At 35.1% G+C, this 20,710-nt stretch overlaps 1 protein-coding gene across 1 annotated transcript; it reads left to right on the top strand.

Moving 5' to 3' along the window:
* The first annotated feature begins 15 nt into the window (after positions 1-15).
* Positions 16-20,499, top strand: LOC127878584 (DNA-binding protein SMUBP-2-like). Its single transcript, XM_052425111.1, has 10 exons — positions 16-70; positions 12,620-12,706; positions 12,936-13,137; positions 13,603-13,703; positions 14,933-15,093; positions 15,571-15,743; positions 16,590-16,620; positions 17,628-17,843; positions 18,931-19,037; positions 20,340-20,499. Exons 1-10 carry the CDS (start codon positions 16-18, stop codon positions 20,497-20,499), a joined length of 1,293 nt encoding a protein of 430 aa, XP_052281071.1.
* Positions 20,500-20,710: the final 211 nt, after the last annotated feature.

Here is a 20,710-nt window from a genome sequence, read left to right on the forward strand (position 1 = left end):
CCTTCTGTCAAAAACATGGCCGCAAACTTTGTGGCGAGTCCAGAAATTATAGAAAAAACAAGAAAAGAAGGTAAGTTGATAATAAAAAGATATTCCATCGAATAAAGTATATACTTTACATCTAATTGCCGTTTACCGTATCACAATTAAGTCGCTATTAACTTCAAAATAGTGAAAACAATTTGAGCATGTCGTGAAAGAAGTGACTTTCATGACGCGAAAAATCGTATTTTTGCAGATTTTAAACATTGTAAATGAAAGGTGTTTGTGTTAAACGGTATTTAATGGTAGAAGCATCAATTTACAACACATTATGGCATGCTTTATTGAATATAACTGTGATTGTTACATTTACACGTGTTAGCAAGTATGCACCGCTCAACACTGACATTATAGAAATATGGACACCGCTCAACAATGTCCATAAAAGCACCGCATCTTTATGATGTTTTGGCACCGCTTTATTCTGATATGTTTTCTTTCAGAAGGAAGAGACATTCACATTTATGTTTGAACAAACCAAAAAAACAAGAAAAGGAGACTTTTTCCTCCCGGTGCTGAAGATGATACCAGCGCATCTCCAGGCGACCGTTAACCGGCATGTACCAGCTCCACGTATGTCATTGAGACACCAAACGATCAGTGCCGCCCAGCCTTCCATGACAATATTGTAAATGCTCCACACAAACGAAAAACCAAAAAACCAAGATCATCAAGAAAGAAATTATTTCAAAATAGCATTTTAGAAAACATGACTGAAAAAGTGACACAGCTATTACCAGTTTTTTTTTCAAAAATAACACTCGGCAAATTTATGCAATGACTTTTGTAACTTTATTCATTTGGTATGTAACAACAAGTTTCCGCTGACAAATATTGCTCTGCTATTGTTTCTGGTGCATCCTCTGAATCATCTACAAATGTGTCGTTGTTAAGGGAAAAAACACTATATCATCAGGCATCAATTCATCACTATCTAGGCCACTCATCGCAAATTCCAGCAAGATCTTAAAAAAATAGCACCAAAGGTTTATTACACAAGAGCTGTCGAAAGACAGTGTGATCAACTATTCTCTGTGCTTGATAGTATGATAAAGCTATTCTAATAAGAAAAAATGTGGTAAGTTTGGGTTCATAATTGTAAACAAATATAAAGCAAAATATTAAAACAATGTCAAATAATGGCTGCATAATTTGAATCACGATGGTAAACACGCGTACAAACGGTTTCAAAGCAATATTTCAATGTACTTTTAAAATATTTGGTTTTCACTTGTTTTTTTATACTTTACGGAAATAACTATATATGCTTCGAACCCTTAGCATCTCGTTAAAACGGACCGCGCTGTAATGTCTTATCTATGGAGACATGCACTTACAAACTTCTATAGACAGTCTCCAAAAAGTTGTTTTTTTATAATTGTAACCCCTTTGTTTTTAATATATGTAGTCAAGAGCATCTTTGGTATATATCGTTGGTTTTGGCCACAAACACCAAATTCATATTTCAGTTAATGTATCCAATGCAACATCACACTGTACACTCTATAAATAACTATATATATTATTTCCTTCGGTTAGTTTTACACCAACATTGCTTTTACCTTTCCATAATCGTAGCTGGACATCTTTTTTACTGATTATGAATCTGAAATCAATAAATAATAATTATCAATAATTCTTGCATTTTACCACAACAATATAGAAAAATTGAAACACGAGACTTAAACATGTGCCCTCCACGTACTGGAAAGCAAGACAATCGATCCCGGTGAACCTTTTTTTAGTGCAAGCATGCCATCATTTTCAAGGTCAATTCTGGGATATGTAACTTTGATAAATGGAAGATTAATATAAATAAATTAAGCTCACAATAGCTCGTTGAAGCTTATCATTTTAAACCATAAGCAGAAGTTAGCGGTGCCACGAATTTCAGTTATACGGAATATAGATACGGTGTTTATAATCAGTGTTGCGCGGTGCATCGATATTTATGTAAGTGATTAATGTTTTCACCAAAAAATTACGCTTTTAACAAATATTGAAACAAACAGGCTCGTATGGCATGTTCTTTTTATATATACAATGATTGTAATTTGTCACATCAGGTCTGACACATCGACAATCATCTGATTATTACATTTTTCTCACAAGTCCGAATGGTGTCGAGCGCGACGCGACTTTTTGTAAACACTATTTCAAAGTCATGCTAAATATTTCACGACTGGTAAACTTTTAAATAGACGCTATATTGGTTCAGAAATTCGATGGAATGCTTCGCAAGTGGCAATCACAGGTGGTTAGCGTGTGGCTATGATATTAATTAGTGAAAACATCATTTTGAATGATAAATAATCATATTATAACGAAAAATTAACTTTTCTGAAAAAAAATATTTCACTATCAAATATATATATAACAAGGTATGCAACTCAAAATCAGCCCAAAACGGGGTGCATCGCTTTGAACAGCCATATCTTCATCAATTTTGCAGCGATTTTCACGATTTCGGTCTTATTCAACGCAGAAATGAATTTCCTTTCTGGAAATGTATATGTCTTGCAATATTTTTACAAATGCTGGGTCAACTTTTAAGAAATAACACGATACACAACACGCACGACCCAGTTGACAGTGATCATGCTGTCTTTAAGACTGAAATCTTCACGGAGTAAAGGGCAACTTCCCTATAAAGTTCGTGTAGTTCGATACCATAATTCAATAAAACGTATGAAAAAACATTATTACCGTTCTTGTCGTTACATTCTGCATCAAGACTAACTGTCCAGCGCCGTTTGAAACCTTTGTTTACATACATTTCAACTAACTGACATTTTAAACATACGAGTGATTTCATTGGTCCAATGCGGAGGTGTGTCTTTACAACTGGAGATTTCATTCATAAAGAATACATGATCACTGTCAACTGGGTCATGCGTGTTGTGTATCGTGTTATTTCTTAAAAGTTGACCCAGCATTTGTAAAAATATTGCAAGACATATACATTTCCAGAAAGGAAATTCATTTCTGCGTTGAATAAGACCGAAATCGTGAAAATCGCTGCAAAATTGATGAAGATATGGCTGTTCAAAGCGATGCACCCCGTTTTGGGCTGATTTTGAGTTGCATACCTTGTTATATATATATTTGATAGTGAAATATTTTTTTTCAGACAAGTTGATTTTTCGTTATAATATGATTATTTATCATTCAAAATGATGTTTTCACTAATTAATAGCATAGCCACACGCTAACCACCTGTGTGGCGGACGTGTTTACAAAATTCCTAAACACATATATCGTAAATAATGGCAGTGTTTTATTGGATTATTTATACTTATTATCAAATACTATCGGGTTTGTTTAATATAATTAACATGTTAAACAATATAGTTGCGTCACAGACACGGAAATAAATTTTGATGGGGTCGACATTTGACTGGCGCTGATTTTCTTATTGTCTGTAATTTTTACCCGAAATAAATTTTGAGAAGTGCCCATAAAAGGACTGGTACATAATGTGTCACATTGAAAAATATCCCGATCTCTGCAATATATGTGAACCAATGGTTGATTGTACTTACTTGATTTTATTCGCAACCGTACTCAAACCGGATCGTTTTTTTTTTCTCGTTTCGCTCGTTTTGCAGTGCGGTCGGGAATAAAATATTTAAAAAAAAGACGATTTTCCGATTTTATTTTTTTTCCCATTTTCCAAAAATTAGGGTCGGCGGTTTTGTAAACCAAGAAATATAAAAGTCGTGGCCTTATTAAAAACTTGTAAGAAGCGATGAGCATGCTGCGGCATTTTGCTATGTGCGAGATCCAGGCCCTAAGGACAAAGGTCAACGTCGCAATTCAATGTCAACTTTGGGAAAGTCTGATAATTGCATCCAGAGCATTTCTTTGTCAGCAAGTATGGTCAAACAAAATCTTTGCGTATGTGATGAGCGTAGAAACGGATTATCGCGCGCTAGGTCACTAGGTCTGAATTAAAGATCGCAATTTAAGCTCAAAGATCGTTGACCTATTTTGCGGACCGTGTGCATTTTCAAATTACTTAACTGAAGTGATCAGCATGTTTAGTCGGAGAATCGCTTGTGTTTTCAATTTTTTAATATAAAAACTATTCCATATCAATCTTTTTGTTTTTAACGATAATTTGTCGGAGATGCTGCTTATTTTGTTGAGTAGATTTTATGTTTTAAAAGTTCGTTTATTACCACTGCAGTTCATAACTTCACAGTGATCTATTTGAGTATGGTGTGGATGTTTTTATAATAATTTAGATGAGAATGCCATACATATTGAATTTAATGTACAATTATTATAAAGAAGTCGGAATAATATATATGACCTGCTTATTTTGATACCTCTTAAGAGGAAATTTAGTCAAACACGTTGGTTGCCAATTTTGATTTCAAACAGGAACCTCAACGACAACCTGATGGTATATGTGAGGAAGAAGGAATGTTATTTTAGATATTTCAATGCATGTCGAAATAAAAATGCAGACGTCTTTGAATTAAAAGACAAACGCTTCTGCATATGAACCATAAATTGTACGCACACAAACTGTCTATATTCACAAACGTTAAATGTATCACCGTTTTAGTCACATGTAACCTGTGTCAGCTTTCCTTGGGTTCAAAACCTAATTACTTCCCTTGGATACTCAAACATGTCTGCAAGTGTTGATATTTTTGTGAAGAAAACTTTACATCTGTTAGAAAAAGAAAGATCATGTGAAATTGAAGAAACACGGTAAGATATTGAAATAGCATTATATCATTGTTCACAACCGGCATGGTTTCACACAGTATTAATATACAGACGAGTCTTTAAATACTGACAATGGACACATTTGTGATTTTTTTCATCTTTTTTCGGATAGGTTTTGACGGGTGCTGGACGTTTCGTGCCACTACCAGTTCGTGCCACTGATATTTGTGTAGGAGGGCATTGGACATTTCGTCCCACTGATAATATATAGGCGGATAGGTGTGAATAATACCGTATAGAAGGTGTGAATCATAACAGGAAACTTTCGCACCTTTGATTGTTTCATCTGTTCAATGGTAAAACAAGATTGTTTTACTTCATGATTGTTTAAGAGTCAATTCACATGCTTAATATAATACATTAACAAAAATTACACAAAACATTTTCAAAACATTGACATTAACCATATCAGAAATTAATGCATACATACATTTTACCAATATCTAGATTTATTACATAAATTTATTGAAACATTTGCAATAAATTGACATTAAAGGGGCCTTTTCACAGATTTTGGCATGTTTAAAAGTTTGTCATTAAATGCTTTATATTGATAAATTTAAACATTGGATATAAAAAGCTTCAGTAAAAAAATCAAGAATAAAATGAAAAAATAAAAAAGGTAACCCTCAGCAGGGCTCGAACCACCGACCCCTGGAGTCCTGGAGTAAAAAGTCTGCCACTTAAACCACTCGGCCATCCTTCTGGATACAATGCCGAATGTATTTTATACTTTATATAAGCAATCATCGTAAATTCACAAAATATAACGACAACAACAGAACTCTCCAAATTATTAATTCGTTTCGCGTTGCAATGCTTTATAATTTTCGGGTTATTAAATCGTCAAAAGATGCATATAATAGTATTACTGTTTCCTAACAAATAATATAACTAAAACGAAAATGTGCGAATCTGAAACAACTTTTTTCAATTTTGTCAATTTACCCAAACGTGAAAAGGCCCCTTTAACAATATCAGAAGTGAATGTATACATACAAGAAGAGGAACTTGTCGCCCATTGCCGCATATGCCGTGGCGAGGCCCTCGTTCACCAATTTTCGGTACACGCGCTGATTTCAATGAAAGACACATCCTCATGTTCATGTTATTTTATTATTTATGTATATAGTTCATACAAATGGAGCATAAAAAATAACAGCTCTTCACGTTTTAAATTTATTAAAAATAATGAACATAACGAACTATGCACAAATGTTTTTATACTAACAATAAATCATTTTAATTTATTTTTACAAACACATACACATGATGCATAAAAAAATAACATTTTATGCTTTATATTTATTAAACATAATGAATAAATCATTTTTTTTTGTTATTTACTAATTATAATTGTCAACATTGTTGTAATTTTCAAAGTTAATATACACCCCAATATCATTCACACCTATACGGCATTATTCACACCTATCCGCCAATATATTATCAGTGGGACGAAACGTCTACCTCTTTTCAACACAAATATCAGTGGCACGAACTGGTAGTGGCACGAAACGTCCATAAACCGTTTTGACTCGTCGTCATCGTATTAATATTCGGGTTTAAAGTGTCCAACATTGAACTATCTATCTATATATACTGCCAAGCGCCCTTGAGAGCATTATAGGCAGAGGGACATTATCGCGTCCGTTTCCTGGGAAGAACCAGTACTAGGTGTCTATGGAGGAGATAATGAGAATGCTCCCCGAGTGGGGAGCGAACCCACGAACTCCCGATCGCTAGGCGGACACCTCATCCACTACACCACCGCAATCATTATAGTCATATTAAGCAAGATATTCTCACGGCCCTATAGGGCGTATTTTATACATAGACCCAATTTAACTCGAATTACATCAGCAGGCCAGGAGAGAGAATCATCTCATCTTTACTAAGTCAGTTATTTTAGGCATGTTACCTATTGCACAATTACTTGTTGTTTGACAAAATCAAATAAATAATTTTTAACATAAAGCAAATGCAAGACTACTTTGAACAAAGATGAAATATACATACTCGTTGAAAGGTTAGAGGCAAATGATTCATAAGGTTGTCTGGAGACTGCTTATTCAATAGGCAGTGGCTAGTCGTACAGCCCCGTACGGGTAGACAGGAGGCTACCCGTACGACCCTGTACGGGTAGACACGAGGCTACCCGTAAGGCTCTGTTTGTATATCCTTTCCTATGGAGATTTGACTCGTTAATTCAAACCTAAACAAACACAAAGGCGGATACGTTCGAATTTAGCAATGAATAGGAGACTTAGAGATGTTACATTGCATTGTCGGGAAAAGGTTAACCTGGAAAAGATGTTTAATTATTCCACCATTACCTAGTTTTATTTAAGAAAACAAATAATCAACTAATTATATAATTCATATCACTTAAAAATATATATAAAAATAAACCCGTTAAATTTAGTATTTGTGCAATTGCTAAAAATATGCGCGCTATGGTACATTAAGAAACATACGTAACTATCAGTATTTGAGATCATAATACTTAGTTGATTTGCATTCGTGTCCTTTATTTTACCCACATTTTTTAGCTCACCTGAGCAGCCACTGTGATCGCCTTTTGTCAGTTGTCCGTTGTCCATTGTGCGACGTCAACATTTGCCTTGTTCACTCTCTAGAGGCCACATTTACATACATGCCATACGTCCCGATCTCGGCGGGACAGTCCCGCTTTTGGGCCCTTTGTCCCGCCGTCCCGCCATGAGACGATTTGTCCCGACATTCGTAAAAAACGATGTAAGGTGTATAGGTTCCCAATAAAATTCGCTATTCAAGCTCTGTTTCCCTAACACTTAACACCGCTAATCCCTTTATTGCCCCCAATTAACAATCCGATTCTACTTATCGTGTGTACCAGTGTTGTTTATGACACCTTATCAGCGATTTATCGGCTAATTATGGATTTCATCAGGCATTCACACCATGGTGGTCTTCAAGATAGTGGTCGCTTATTGCTATCGATAGTTTTATTATAATGAAATAAATGTTGAAAATGTGTTTATTTTGTATTTGTTTGAAACGGTTTACAAAACAATTGTTTTGTAATATTAACGCTACGTCATAAATGAGTCTTTTACATTCAATGTCTAGTTCCAATATAGCGGGATATTCCGAATGTGCAATATACCAAAATCGCAACAAACAGTCCAATAAGTGATACGCATCCTGTCTAGTGTAATTGTAATAAAAACAACGAGGTGCTATGCATGACAGTTTGACCCTACTCCAATTAAGCTAAAAACATTGAGGTGCTATGCATGACAGTTTGACGCTACTCCAATTAAGCCGCGACAATTGACAAGTAACAAACTGCGCATGGACACATGCTAAAAAAACATCGCAACAAACAGTAAAAGAGTTACCCATCTTGTCTTGTGTTATTGTAATAAAAACAACGTGTTGTTATTCATGACAGTTTGACACTACCCCAATACAGCGCCTGTCAATTCACAATTCAGTTTAATCTGTGTATATAGGAAGAAAACAAAATACGGAAATGTGTACGGCCGCGCATTCCGTGTGTAACTGATGTAACTGTTCGGTAGATAGTGTACTGTAACCCGTACTTTCAGTCAACTGGATAGCCTCCCCTGCATTAATGTTTGCCATTGAAATTAATATAATGAGTGTTGTTGTCGTAATGTTGTAGATTTTGTACTCTTAAACAGATGAATATTATCTTCGTTGTTTGCTATCGTCTTATTTAATAAAACTGTTATTGTTATGTTTTAGATTTCATGCTTCATATCAGATGTTTTATGTCTTGAATAAAAGTATCAAGAGTTTTTGTTAGTACTATACTGACTATAGTAAAGGTGGAATGATAGATCGTTTTAGGTGTCCTGCTTTTTGGTCAAATGTCCTGACAATTTTTTATGGAATGTCCCGCTTTGGACCTAAAAAATTATGGCATGTATGCACATTTATTGTCCAATCTTCATGAAATTTAGTCAGAAGATTGGTTTCAATGATATCTTGGATGAGTTCGAAAATGATGCCGGTTGGTTGAAAAACATGGCCGACAGGGGGCCGGGCATTTTTTCTTATATGGTTATTGTAAAACCTTGTTAACACTCTAGAGGCCACATTTATTTTCCGATCTTCATGAAACTTGCTCAAAAGATTTGTCCCAATGATATCTTTGATGAGTTTAAAAATGGTAACCTTTTCTTGAAAAACATGGCTGCCAAGGGGCGGGGCATTTTTCCTTATATGGCTATATATGGCTATAGTAAAATCTTGTTAACACTCTAGAGGCCACATTTATTGTCCAATCTTAATGAAACTTGGTCAGAAGATTCATCCCAATAATATCTTGGACGAGTTCGAAAATGATGCCGGTTGGTTGAAAAACACGGCAGCCAGGGGGCGGGGCATTTTTCCTTATATGGCTATAGTAAAACCTTGTTAATACTCTAGAGGCCACATTTATTTCCAATCTTGATGAAATATGGTCAGAAGATTTGTCTTAAAAATTTCTTTGATGAGTTCGAAAATGGTTATGTTTGCTTGAATAACATGGCCGCCAAGGGGCAGGGCATTTTTCCTTATATGGCTATATAAGGCTATAGTAAAATCTTGTTTACACTCTAGAGGCCACATTTATAGTAGGGTCTTTATGAAACTCGGTCAGAAGATTTATCCCAATAATATCTTGGACGAGTTCAAAAATGATGACGGTTGGTTGAAAAACATGGCCACCACAGGGGCTATTTTCCTTAAATGGCTATAGTAAAACCTTGTTAACACTCAAGAGGTCACATTTATTTTCCGATCATCATGAAACTTGGTCTGAAGATTTGTCCGAATGATATCTTGGATGAGTTTGAAAATGGTTTTGGTAGCTTTAAAAATATGGCCACCAGGGGCAGGGCATTTTTCCTTATATGGTGTTAACACTCTAGAGGCCACATTTATTGTCCAATCTTCATGAAATTTGGTCAGAAGATTGGTCTCAATGATATCTTGGATGAGTTCGAAAATAATTATGTTTGCTTGAAAAAAATGGCTTCCAAGGGGCGGGGCATTTTTCCTTATATGGCTATAGTAAAATCTTGTTAACACTCTAGAGGCCACATTTACTGTCCGCTCTTTATGAAACTTGGTCAGAAGATTCATCCCATTAATATCTTGGATGAGATCAAAAATGATGCTGGTTGGTTGAAAAACATGGCTGCTAGGGGAAGGGGCATTTTTCCTTATATGGCTATAGTAAAACCTTGTTAACACTCGAGAGGCCACATTTATTTTCCGATCTTCGTGAAACTTGGTCAGGAAATATGTCCCAATAATATCTTGTTATCTCAGGTGAGCGACTTTGGGCCTTTCAGGCCCTCTTTTTATATTGTATAATGAAAATCAAGCGATACTACATCGGCTTCAAACATTTGTTGACAGGATTACTTAATCATTCTCGTGTATTTGCAGTCTGGTTTTTGTTTCGTCGTGGTGGAAATCCGATTCGTGCATAGTATATACAACAATTACAACAATCAATAGAAATCACAGTTATGGAGTATATAAAATACGCATTGTACATGCAAATATCAAATGTAAACAATAAATATATAGTAAATAATCTTTACTAAGTCAATGAAACTTGCGACATCACAATGAGAAAAGTGTATAACATAACAAATAAAAGCCTCGTGTCTACCCGTACGGGGCCGTACAACTAGCCACTGCCTATTCAATAAATGAATCTTGAACCTCTTGAAGCAATGTTCTAATTCTGTTCTTCCAGCGATTTTTTTTTCCCAGATTGGGAATAGTACCTGTAACATACCAATTGGGAAAATCAAGCACGAAAACCCCTGAAATTGGGAAAATTCATGTCGTGAAATCTTCCAATTGGGAATTAAATTTTTTTTTATTAGATTGGTATCAAAAGCAAAAATAAACTCAAATATTGATTTACATTCATTTTTCCATTCAATATTTGGCCCCCATTTCAAATGGAAAAATGTATTTATTATTCCCAAATGGGAGCTAAAACTTCCCAATAAGAATTAAGAGTCTTCCCCATCATTTTTATTTTAAGATCTGAATTTAATTTCAGACCTTTGACATGCATCTGTATAAGCAGAAATTGAGTAAATAAAATAGTGTAAACAATTTCTTCTCAACTTTGAAGCATTTGTTAGCAAAACAACAACAACATAACTTTCCCAATTTTAGTTAAAAAGCTGCATTTTTTGCCAATCCAAAGGGACCTAGTCCCATTCCCAAAATGGTAAAACAACACGGACTTGTCAATATCTTATATGGCGGTCCTTTCTAGTACAAAGCTGAATTAGTTTGAAAAATGTATCAAACATCATAAAAACCCCATCTCTCACAAAAAGTTTTAAATACATGTATACACACACTATTATAGACAGCAAAAGGACTTTGGGCAAACCTGTTATTAATGACAAAAAACAAGTTTTTTTTCTAACATTAAATGCAGTGATCCCACATTGATGGCTACTTTTCAGGCAATGTAAAGACATACTATTGATTTCCTGAACAATCACATTTAACAGCTACATTTCTAATTTGGACACATCAACAATTCAAACCAACCTAAAGAATGCATTTTAAGTAGAGTATAGTGAGAGTAGTTAGAGGCCATGCAATTGCATCATTTGAATTTTTCTGATTGAAAAAATCATCACTAGATTTGTTGAAGCATGTAAATGTTCAAGGCTTTGTAATGGTCTGTAAGCAGATTAATCATGTGTTTAAGTTGCAATCGAATGAATAGCCTAGATTTTGTCCAACTATGTTTGAACACTTAAGGTTTTGTTTAAGAAAATATGTCTTAGATTTTTTTTGAAATCAGATATATATCATTAGGCAACATTTAGTTTTTAGATTTTTTTGTTTTGTTTTAAACTCTTGAAATTGGCAATAAACCAAATTAAAAAAAGTTTTGTAATAGATATATGAAAATGAAGTGTTAAAAAGTAAAAAAAAAATGCCTGTCACAACTTTAGTATAAGAATCCATATATTATAACCATGTACAAAACTAAATATTCAAAAATACAAAATGAAAAAAGTTCAGTCATTAACAACGGGAATACACAATCAGATGGCTAAGAATTGACACATTTATGTACAAGGTTAAAGTTAACCGCTAAATACAACCCACCTACTCTTAGATCATGACAATGATGATAATGGTAATGAAAATATGTATAACATCAACCATGATACTATTGATAAAACAATTACACATGTAAACAAATAAATGAAGTTCCATCTAAACCAGTTCCTTGTCTCAAGTCAATAGAAATATTTTTATAATCAGTTTATGGCATCATCACCATCCTCATCATCATTGAAGGGGAGTTTTTTAACTCAGAATATAAATGTGTCGATTCTTAGGCATCCTGTAAATCTCAAACTTCACAAAACTACTTCCATTCCAACTTAGCAGCAGAAGTTTCGTATTTGATTAAGTATATTCTGTCTTTAATAAAGATATGCCCCTTGTAACTATGCACTAGATTTTAAATATTCATAAGTTTGTTAAATGCAGTACATCATAAAAAAAGGCATTGACGTATATAACCCTACACAAAAAAACACAACAACACATAAACAGATCAGTTGAAAATAGCATCTGCAATAAAGACACTTAAAAGATAAAAATATGATGTATTGATATGACATGTAGTGTTCAATTTCTTTTGTTGAAGTACAAAAATATGTTAACACTGGAGTTTATAAATGAAAACTCAATTATACTTTATCGTTCAGAGTTTTAAATGAAAAACTACCATCAAAAGAACTACAGAGGCGTGGAGTATGCCTTCTAAAACTCCATATAGGTGAGCGGAAGACCGGACTGTTTGGCCGGACCTTAGTGGTGTTTGAGACTCATCTGGATTCCTTGCCGTCTCACACTTTTTCTCCAGGTAAGAAAAAATGATATTATTCAAAAGTACTGAAAATAGATTAGAAATGATTCTGGCTGTCCTACTGACCCATCTTTTTCATGTCAAAAACTCTCACTGCATTAAACATATTTATTTGAACTATCTCAACTTATTTGGCTTGTTTCAATATTTTGTTAAGAGACAAAATTCTTCTGCCCGAAAAACTGACGCTACTCAGTAAAAACATTGTACACTCATCCTATTTCAGGAGATATTGTTGGCTTGGACCATTCCAGCAGCTCTGCCAGGACAGATAGCCTTGGGTCAGGCGTGGTGACCCGGGTGAGTGCAACATCCATCACTGTGGCATTTGAGGACACCAATGACCTTTACACCCTGGAGAATGGTCTCCATGACTACTACAAGCTGTCCAAACTGGCCAATGATGTCACTTACAAGAGACTTAAAAAGTAACTGAGCTTGAAAGCGTTAACTAAGGCCTATGTTTAATCATTGTTGGATAAAATTATTGTGTATTTATCAAAAATTTTGTGGAAGGTTCATTTATAATCTAAAATAGACAGTGTTTGTTTCTCATTTTAAATGTGACAAGTTCAGGTAACAATATATTTTGTTGGCTTTCGATTTTGAAAGCATATCTATTTGTTTACAAAAAATTGGGCTTAAAGTTATAAAAATTAATTTGAACAAATGACTTGATCCAAAACTTAATTACTGTCAAATTGGGTGTGAAAGTTTTAAGCTGATATGGATGATGAAAAAGTTATTCCATTTGAACTTATACATTTATTTTAAGGACATGTATACTGTTTTTGCAAACATACTTATAGCCAATCAGTGCAATAAGTTTTAATATTTTGTTTTTCAATTGGCCACAAGCCTTATATTCCATTGATTTACCCTCATATATTCAGGACACTGGAGAAGCTGGAGAAGGGTAACTATGCGTCCAGTTCCCAGCTGGTGTCAGTTCTGTTTGGGGAGCAGCCAATCTCTCCAGCCCTTGATGTGCCAGGTGGGTGTGTACCCTTGAAACTCATATTGTGTCTATAAATAAATATTTTGCAGAGATGTTACACATTTGTCAATATGTGATGTGGTGGTAAGTGCTCTATATTTGTTTTTGCCCTGTCTGTTGGTCTGTTGGTTCGTCTGTTGGTTGGTCTGTTGGTTGGTTTGTTGGTTGGTCTGTTGGTTGGTTTGCGCCAACTTTAACATTTTGCAGTTACTTTTGCTATATTGAAGATAGCAACTTCATATTTGGCATGCATGTGTACCTCATGAAACTGCACATTTTGAGTGGTGAAAGGTCAAGGTCATCCTTCAAGGTCAGAGGTCAAATGTATGTGGCCCAAATCGCTTATTTTATGAATTCTTTTGCAATATTGAAGATAGCAACTTCATATTTGGCATGCATGTGTATCTCATGGAGCTGCACATTTGAGTGGTGAAAGGTCAAGGTCATCCTTCAAGGTCAAATATATGGGTCAAAATTGCTCATGTAATGTCACTTCTGCAATATTGAAGCTAGCAATTTTATATTTGAAATGCGTGTGTATCTCAAGGAGCTGCACATTTTGAGTGGTGAAGGGTCAAGGTCAAGGTCATCCTTCAATGTCAAACGTCTATAGGGGGACATTGTGTTTCACAAACACATCTTGTTATATATTTGAAAGAACTGATGAAAACCTAAATATTCAAGAATTTAAAAACAACAACAAAAACATTCAAGAAATTTAATGTTATAATGTATGATCACATCAATTTTTCATAGATGTGTGATCTTACCAATTTCAGAGACGTAGATAACTGTTATCTACGTCTCTGCCAATTTTCCATAGGAAAATAATGATTATATGAGAAAATCTTTTTAATTAAAAATTTACAACAAAATACGATTTCTATTCCATGCAAAAACATAGTCATGTACTACTTTTGTAAATCCCCAATTTTTGTTTACATTTGGTGTGATGTAACTGCATACTCAAATACATTTGAACAAGTTTGAGATCAAATGAGAGCTACCCCATTTCTAACTTTTTTTTACCCCCCCCCCCATCAAATTCAAATAACATTACATCAATATTTGAAGATCAACTGTCAAAATGTCAGATTGTCAAAGTTCTCAAAAATCTCAGTTGAAGGGGTATGGGGAGGTTGAAATCACTGTCAATGACAGCTCTAATTTAGCATCCGTTTATATCAGTACATGTATTTTTTTATTACAAGTCTTCTGTATTTCAGATTTGACATATTTCAACTCTGGCTTAGATGCTTCCCAGCGTGAAGCTGTAAGGTTTGCTTTGGCTCAGAGAGAGCTGGCTATTGTCCATGGGCCGCCAGGAACCGGCAAAACCACAACTGTTATTGAAATAATACTGCAGGCTCTCAAAGTGGGCAGTAAGGTATAACAATATCATGATAATTTTGCTGCTCCAATTATAGCTTGACTATTCATCCTATAGGTTAAGTTATACTAGTCACCTATTCATTGGCATACTACACCTGTAAAGGCGTGTATGCAATATTGCTGTAAGTAAAACAAGCATTACAATTTAATCTTCTCATTATGGCCATTATCTGAGGTCACTGACATACTCAAGGATGAGGTCTTGTGACATTTTTGTTGACTGTCTGTATAAAATACCAAGTTTGATCCGCAACAATCATAATGTAAGTATTCTGTTCCTCACTAAAAATCTCAAATCATTGTTGAATGAATTTTATCAGAAAGGAATGAGAAACAAAAAGTTGTAAATGATCGCATTATTTTTCTAAAGAAAAACCATTTCGTTAACTGTCATGTATTTGATAATTGTATTGGGAAAATAGTCAATATCATATGATTTCTGCCAGTAATGAGTCCCATGCATTTTTTTTAGGTTTTAGCGTGTGCCCCATCAAACATCGCAGTGGACAACCTGGTGGATCGCCTGTCGAGCAGTAAGCACCGGATAGTGAGGCTGGGTCACCCTGCCCGCCTGCTGCCACATCTACAGAAGTTCTCTCTGGACGCCATACTGTCAGCCAGTGAGGAGACTCAGTTGTGGAGGATGTGAGAAGGGACTTGGATAGGACTTTGGTACTCAAACTGGATTATGTTGATTTCATTTAGTTTGTTATCCTATTATTAACTAACACTTATAGATGAACATTTACCAATTCTTGTTAAAGTGTTTTAATAACAAAATTGTTCACTTTTCTTTGACAAGTTCAGGGACTTTATAACTCTCCTTTTGTCTACAAGCAACTTACACTAGTGTCAATTTAAATTGATTATGTTAGGCTTTTCTGATATCTGAATGTGTAAGCCTCCTTCCAAGCAATCTCTCTGTCTGTGGGTATGTGATTCTCAGTTAAACTTAATGTTGTTGCTATTAGTTTTCCTTACATTTATGGATTTTGAAAGAACTTGGCACAAATATCAACCACCATAAGATGACCTGTCCCATGTAACACTTGTCTCCCTGCCTCAAAGGTCAAGGTTACACATAGAGGTCAAACATTAAATTTTACCATAATGTTACTGTCTTTGCAAGAATATTGCCATTTATGGAAGGATATTGAAAGAAATTGGCATCAATGTCAACCATCATAAGACAATGTGTCACATGAAAAACTCATCTCCGTCAACGGTCAAGGCCACACTTAGAGGTCAAAGGTCAAATTTGACCATAAAACAACATTTTTGACATTAACAGAGTACTTATATAAAAGTTGAATGTTGAGGCATCTGTGCTCTATGGACACATGTCTTGTTTGAATAAATTTATAAGTTCACTTAAGCACAATCTGCTCGTGGATAGCTATTGTGTTCATGTTATGTCTGGCGTCTGTCCTCATGTGTTGTCAGTATTCTGTTGTCATGTATTGTCAGTATTCTGTTGTCATGTGTTGTCAGTATTCTGTTGTCTGGCATCTGTCCTCCTGTTGTCAGTATTCTGTTGTCAACTTTAAGCAAGTTAACACTCTAGAGGCCACAACTATTACTTAATTTTTGTGGTCAAAATAATAATCTTTTATAATGTTTAGTCCGATTTTGAATCTTGGTCATGTGCATCCCAAGACTGTAGTCTAACAGTTTTTTGCGCAGACTGAATATATCAAGCACCTTTATCACAGGCTGATGTTAGCACAGAGGTTAAATATAACACTTAAACCTAGGATCATATTAATTAGAGTACTGATTAGTATTGTATAAAGGAAGAATCTTTTTATACCCCGATTGTTAGTGGTTACATACTGGTATCAACCTGTTGGTCAGTTGGTTGATCAGTCTGTTGGTTCGTTTGTCATGCTGCACATGTGTACATTGTGATACAAACTTGCCTTTCATTCATGTGCCTAATAAAACTATTAAATGCACTGTTTATACTATTAAGACATGTTAGACATACGTTTGGTGTATATTGCTAATTTGTTAGCAGAGTTATATTCCGTTGAACTTAGGCACATTTTGTATTTACTAGTATACGTTATTGTATTTGTGTACTTGTTGTCGCAACAGCTTTCTGTTTATCATAGCAAAACTTAATAGGAGTGTTGCTAATACTACCTAGAAGTGCAAAACATTATTTTGTGTATGACAAAATATTTGTTGCAGTTATGTGCTTTAAACTTTTATTTGATAAATCCATTTGAAGAATTTATTTTTTGTGTGATCAATGTGAAGAAACAAAAAAAAAACATATTCAGATTAATTTCATGATTATTCAATCTTTGCACCTGCTTGAAATGAGCAAAATTGTTTGTTTGTTTGTTTTTTTGTCTTCAATGTCATTTTTAGTTGAATTTTAGATCAAGAACATACACTATTTAATTACATCTCATAATAATTGCAAATATTTACAAATTGGAAGCAAGTTGAGTGGCATAAATGTTTCCCCAGCACTTCTTGTTTTGATGACCGCTGGAATTTACATCTTGCCATATTTTTAAGTCCGACCTTAAGAAGGCTAGAGACAAAGGTCAGAAGCAGAAATTGCGGGAGGACATGAAACATCTTAGGAAAGAGTTGAGGCAGAGGGAGACAGCTGCTACCAAGGAGATCCTGAAGCTTGCCGATGTTGTCTTGGTTACATTGACAAGTGCCACTGATGATGGCCCGATGAAATTACTAGAGGAAAGTCACTTCGATGTTACGATTATTGATGAGGTAATAATATATAGAAATATCACACAGAAAACCTACCTGGGATTCATTGTGTTTAGAAAAGCTGGGTTTTTATTTTTTTTTCAAACTCAAGGCTGGGAAAATGTCCTTCCTGTTTTTTCTTATTTTGTTATAAGCCTGTTGTAAGCCTGTACAAGATATTGCATTTTAAGCTCCACTTTTTACGAAATAGTTTGAGCTTAACTACTTGGCATTAGCATCTGTGTCTGTCCTTATGCTCTCGTTAAGTTTAACTTGCACTTCTACTGCAGGTATTCAACTGATACTTCACACTTGTGTTTGGGTCATTGTGTGTGGTCACTTACCAAGATCCATGACACTGACATGCCGTGAAGCTGAATAATGACCCCTTTTTGTTCGTAAAACTCTGGTCAAGATAATGTAATACACCTCTATATCACATGTTTCTACTACAGGTACTCAATTGAAACTTACACATGTGTTGAGGGTTATTGTGTGACGTTTCTGACAAACTTCCATTTTTCTGACCTGCAATTAAGCAGAATAATGCCATTTTTGTTGCTAATAAAATTCTTGTTCATGTTTAGTTTAAATCTATTTAATTTAGCTTGATTGCATCAAAAGACTCAGACTAATTGAAAACGCTCTCAAGTCTGTTTCCTGGGCCTAGAACCAGTACCCTTGACCTTGTCTCTCTTGTTAATGTTTACATGCAATTACTCTTGATCTCTGTATTTACCACAGACAAAAACATTACAAAATTTATGTGTTTAGGATTTTATGAAAATTCACTGACCAAGACGTTTAACTTTGACCAGCTCTTAAGCATGTTTATGTCCCTTTTGTTCTTAGAGAACTCATTTTATCTATTGCATGTAAGTAAATATTCAGTTTAAAGTTTGAAATGCATTTGTATTGCTAAATTAATACAGAATAATGCCCCTATATTGTACTGACGAAATTTAGGTAATTGTGGTATATCAAACAAATCCTATCTCTGACATACAGATCTAGCATGGGTCTTTATGAAACCCTAAGTATGTAATTTTGTCGATGATAATGAGACAGTTTCCTCCATATCACTGGTATGAATGTCCTCCCCCCTAAGGTGTCCCAGGCCATGGAAGCTGCCTGCTGGATCCCTCTACTGCGCAGCAAGAAGTGCATACTGGCTGGCGATCACCTGCAGCTTCCACCAACTATCATGTCCAAGGAGTGAGTCCTAGGTTTTATTCCCTTTTGTTTCAGTTAAGAATGTTAAGTGCCAAAAGTTTGTGTTGTCAACTCCTGTTCTACTACTTTTGAGATGTTGCTAAAACTAACGCAGTTGAATAAACTACATGTGACGTTTTGAATAATTGGACTTTTCCTTTCACTATGGAATGTATCGTCTCAATTTTGTGTTTGAAATTCATTTTTAACTGCGTGGAGGATCTTTAAAAGTTTTTCAATAACTTTTGGATTATTGAAGATAACAACTTGATATTTAGCATGCGTGTGTATCTCAAGGAGCTGCACATTTTGAGTGGTGAAAGGTCAATGTCAAGGTCATCCTTCAAGGTCAAATGTAAAATATATGGCTTCAAAACGGCGCAATAGGGGGCATTGCGTTTCTGACAAACACGTCTCTTGTTCTGTTTTTAAATTATGGAACATAATTTATAGTCACAATTGTATTTACTTTTCATCACTTTACATGTGGAGTGATGTAAGTAAAGCTGTGGTGAAGCTGTCTCCCAGTTTTCTGCTTATCAACATAAAAATTTTAAGATATGTTGTATGTACTATATAGAAGTGTCATGCACTATTTAAAGGATGTCACTCTTTTCTTTTTGTAATGTGTCCTTGAACCGGGGCTTTTCATTCAATAAATCAAGATGAAGCTTTTTGTCTGTGTGTGTGAACTATGTTAAGTACTGAATTACACAATTTTGAGATTAAGTGTACTAATACTCAAGTTTTGCTTGAAATTAACTATTAATTGTGGGGGTATTTTTCATCTTCAAATGTATAAAATGAACACAACACATTTTCATCAGTTTTATGAGTAACCCAATGAAGTCATTTAATGAGATCTACTTACAAATACTTGGATTATACCTCATGACAAAGTAAAAAAAAGTTTTATTTGGGGGGGGGGGGGGGGCATTCTTTGACCTCTAATTTGACAAATTCTAGTTTCTTAAACTGCCCATATAAAGTAACAGATATATCATGGTAAAACAAAACTGCAGTCAAATGTGTAAAAAAATATTGTCTGGGGTGAGCCTGGTGAAGTCTGCTTCTTGATTTTTAAGCTTAACTTGGACTTCTCATCCTGTTGAAGGTGGATTTTTGTTGAAGTGACGTCTTTGAATCTGAATAGACCATTAAGCAGAAATTGTAGCCATGGATAAGCTAGTGCATACTTGAAAGCTTTAAACAGTACCATACTGTACAACACTTAACATGGAGACTTGTACTACATTTTTCCCAGGACATTCTCGGCTTATTTTTCGAAAACTTTTAATAATTCAGAGCTGCTAAGGAAGGGCTGGAGGTGACGTTGATGGAGCGTATGCTGGAGATGTATGGGGACCCCCGCCATGAAGATGCTCACCGTGCAGTACAGAATGCACGAGAAGATCATGCAGTGGTCCTCCACACAGCTCTACCACTCCAGGCTGGTCGCACATGAGTCTGTGAAACACCACCTTCTGAGGTAGCACTTCTGGCGCAGTATTCACAGAGAATCTTTGATAAATTGAGCCTCGTACTGGGAAAACTGGGCTTAATGCATGTGCATAGTGTCATGTCAAGAACCTGTGTAGTCCGCTCAGGCTTATCAGGTACGACACTATTTGCCTCAACATTTGTTTAGAAGACTTCCTGTAAAGAAAAAATTCCAT

This window comes from Dreissena polymorpha, chromosome 4 (genome assembly GCF_020536995.1).
Source record: "Dreissena polymorpha isolate Duluth1 chromosome 4, UMN_Dpol_1.0, whole genome shotgun sequence".
In the NCBI taxonomy this organism is placed as follows: Eukaryota; Metazoa; Mollusca; class Bivalvia; order Myida; family Dreissenidae; genus Dreissena; species Dreissena polymorpha.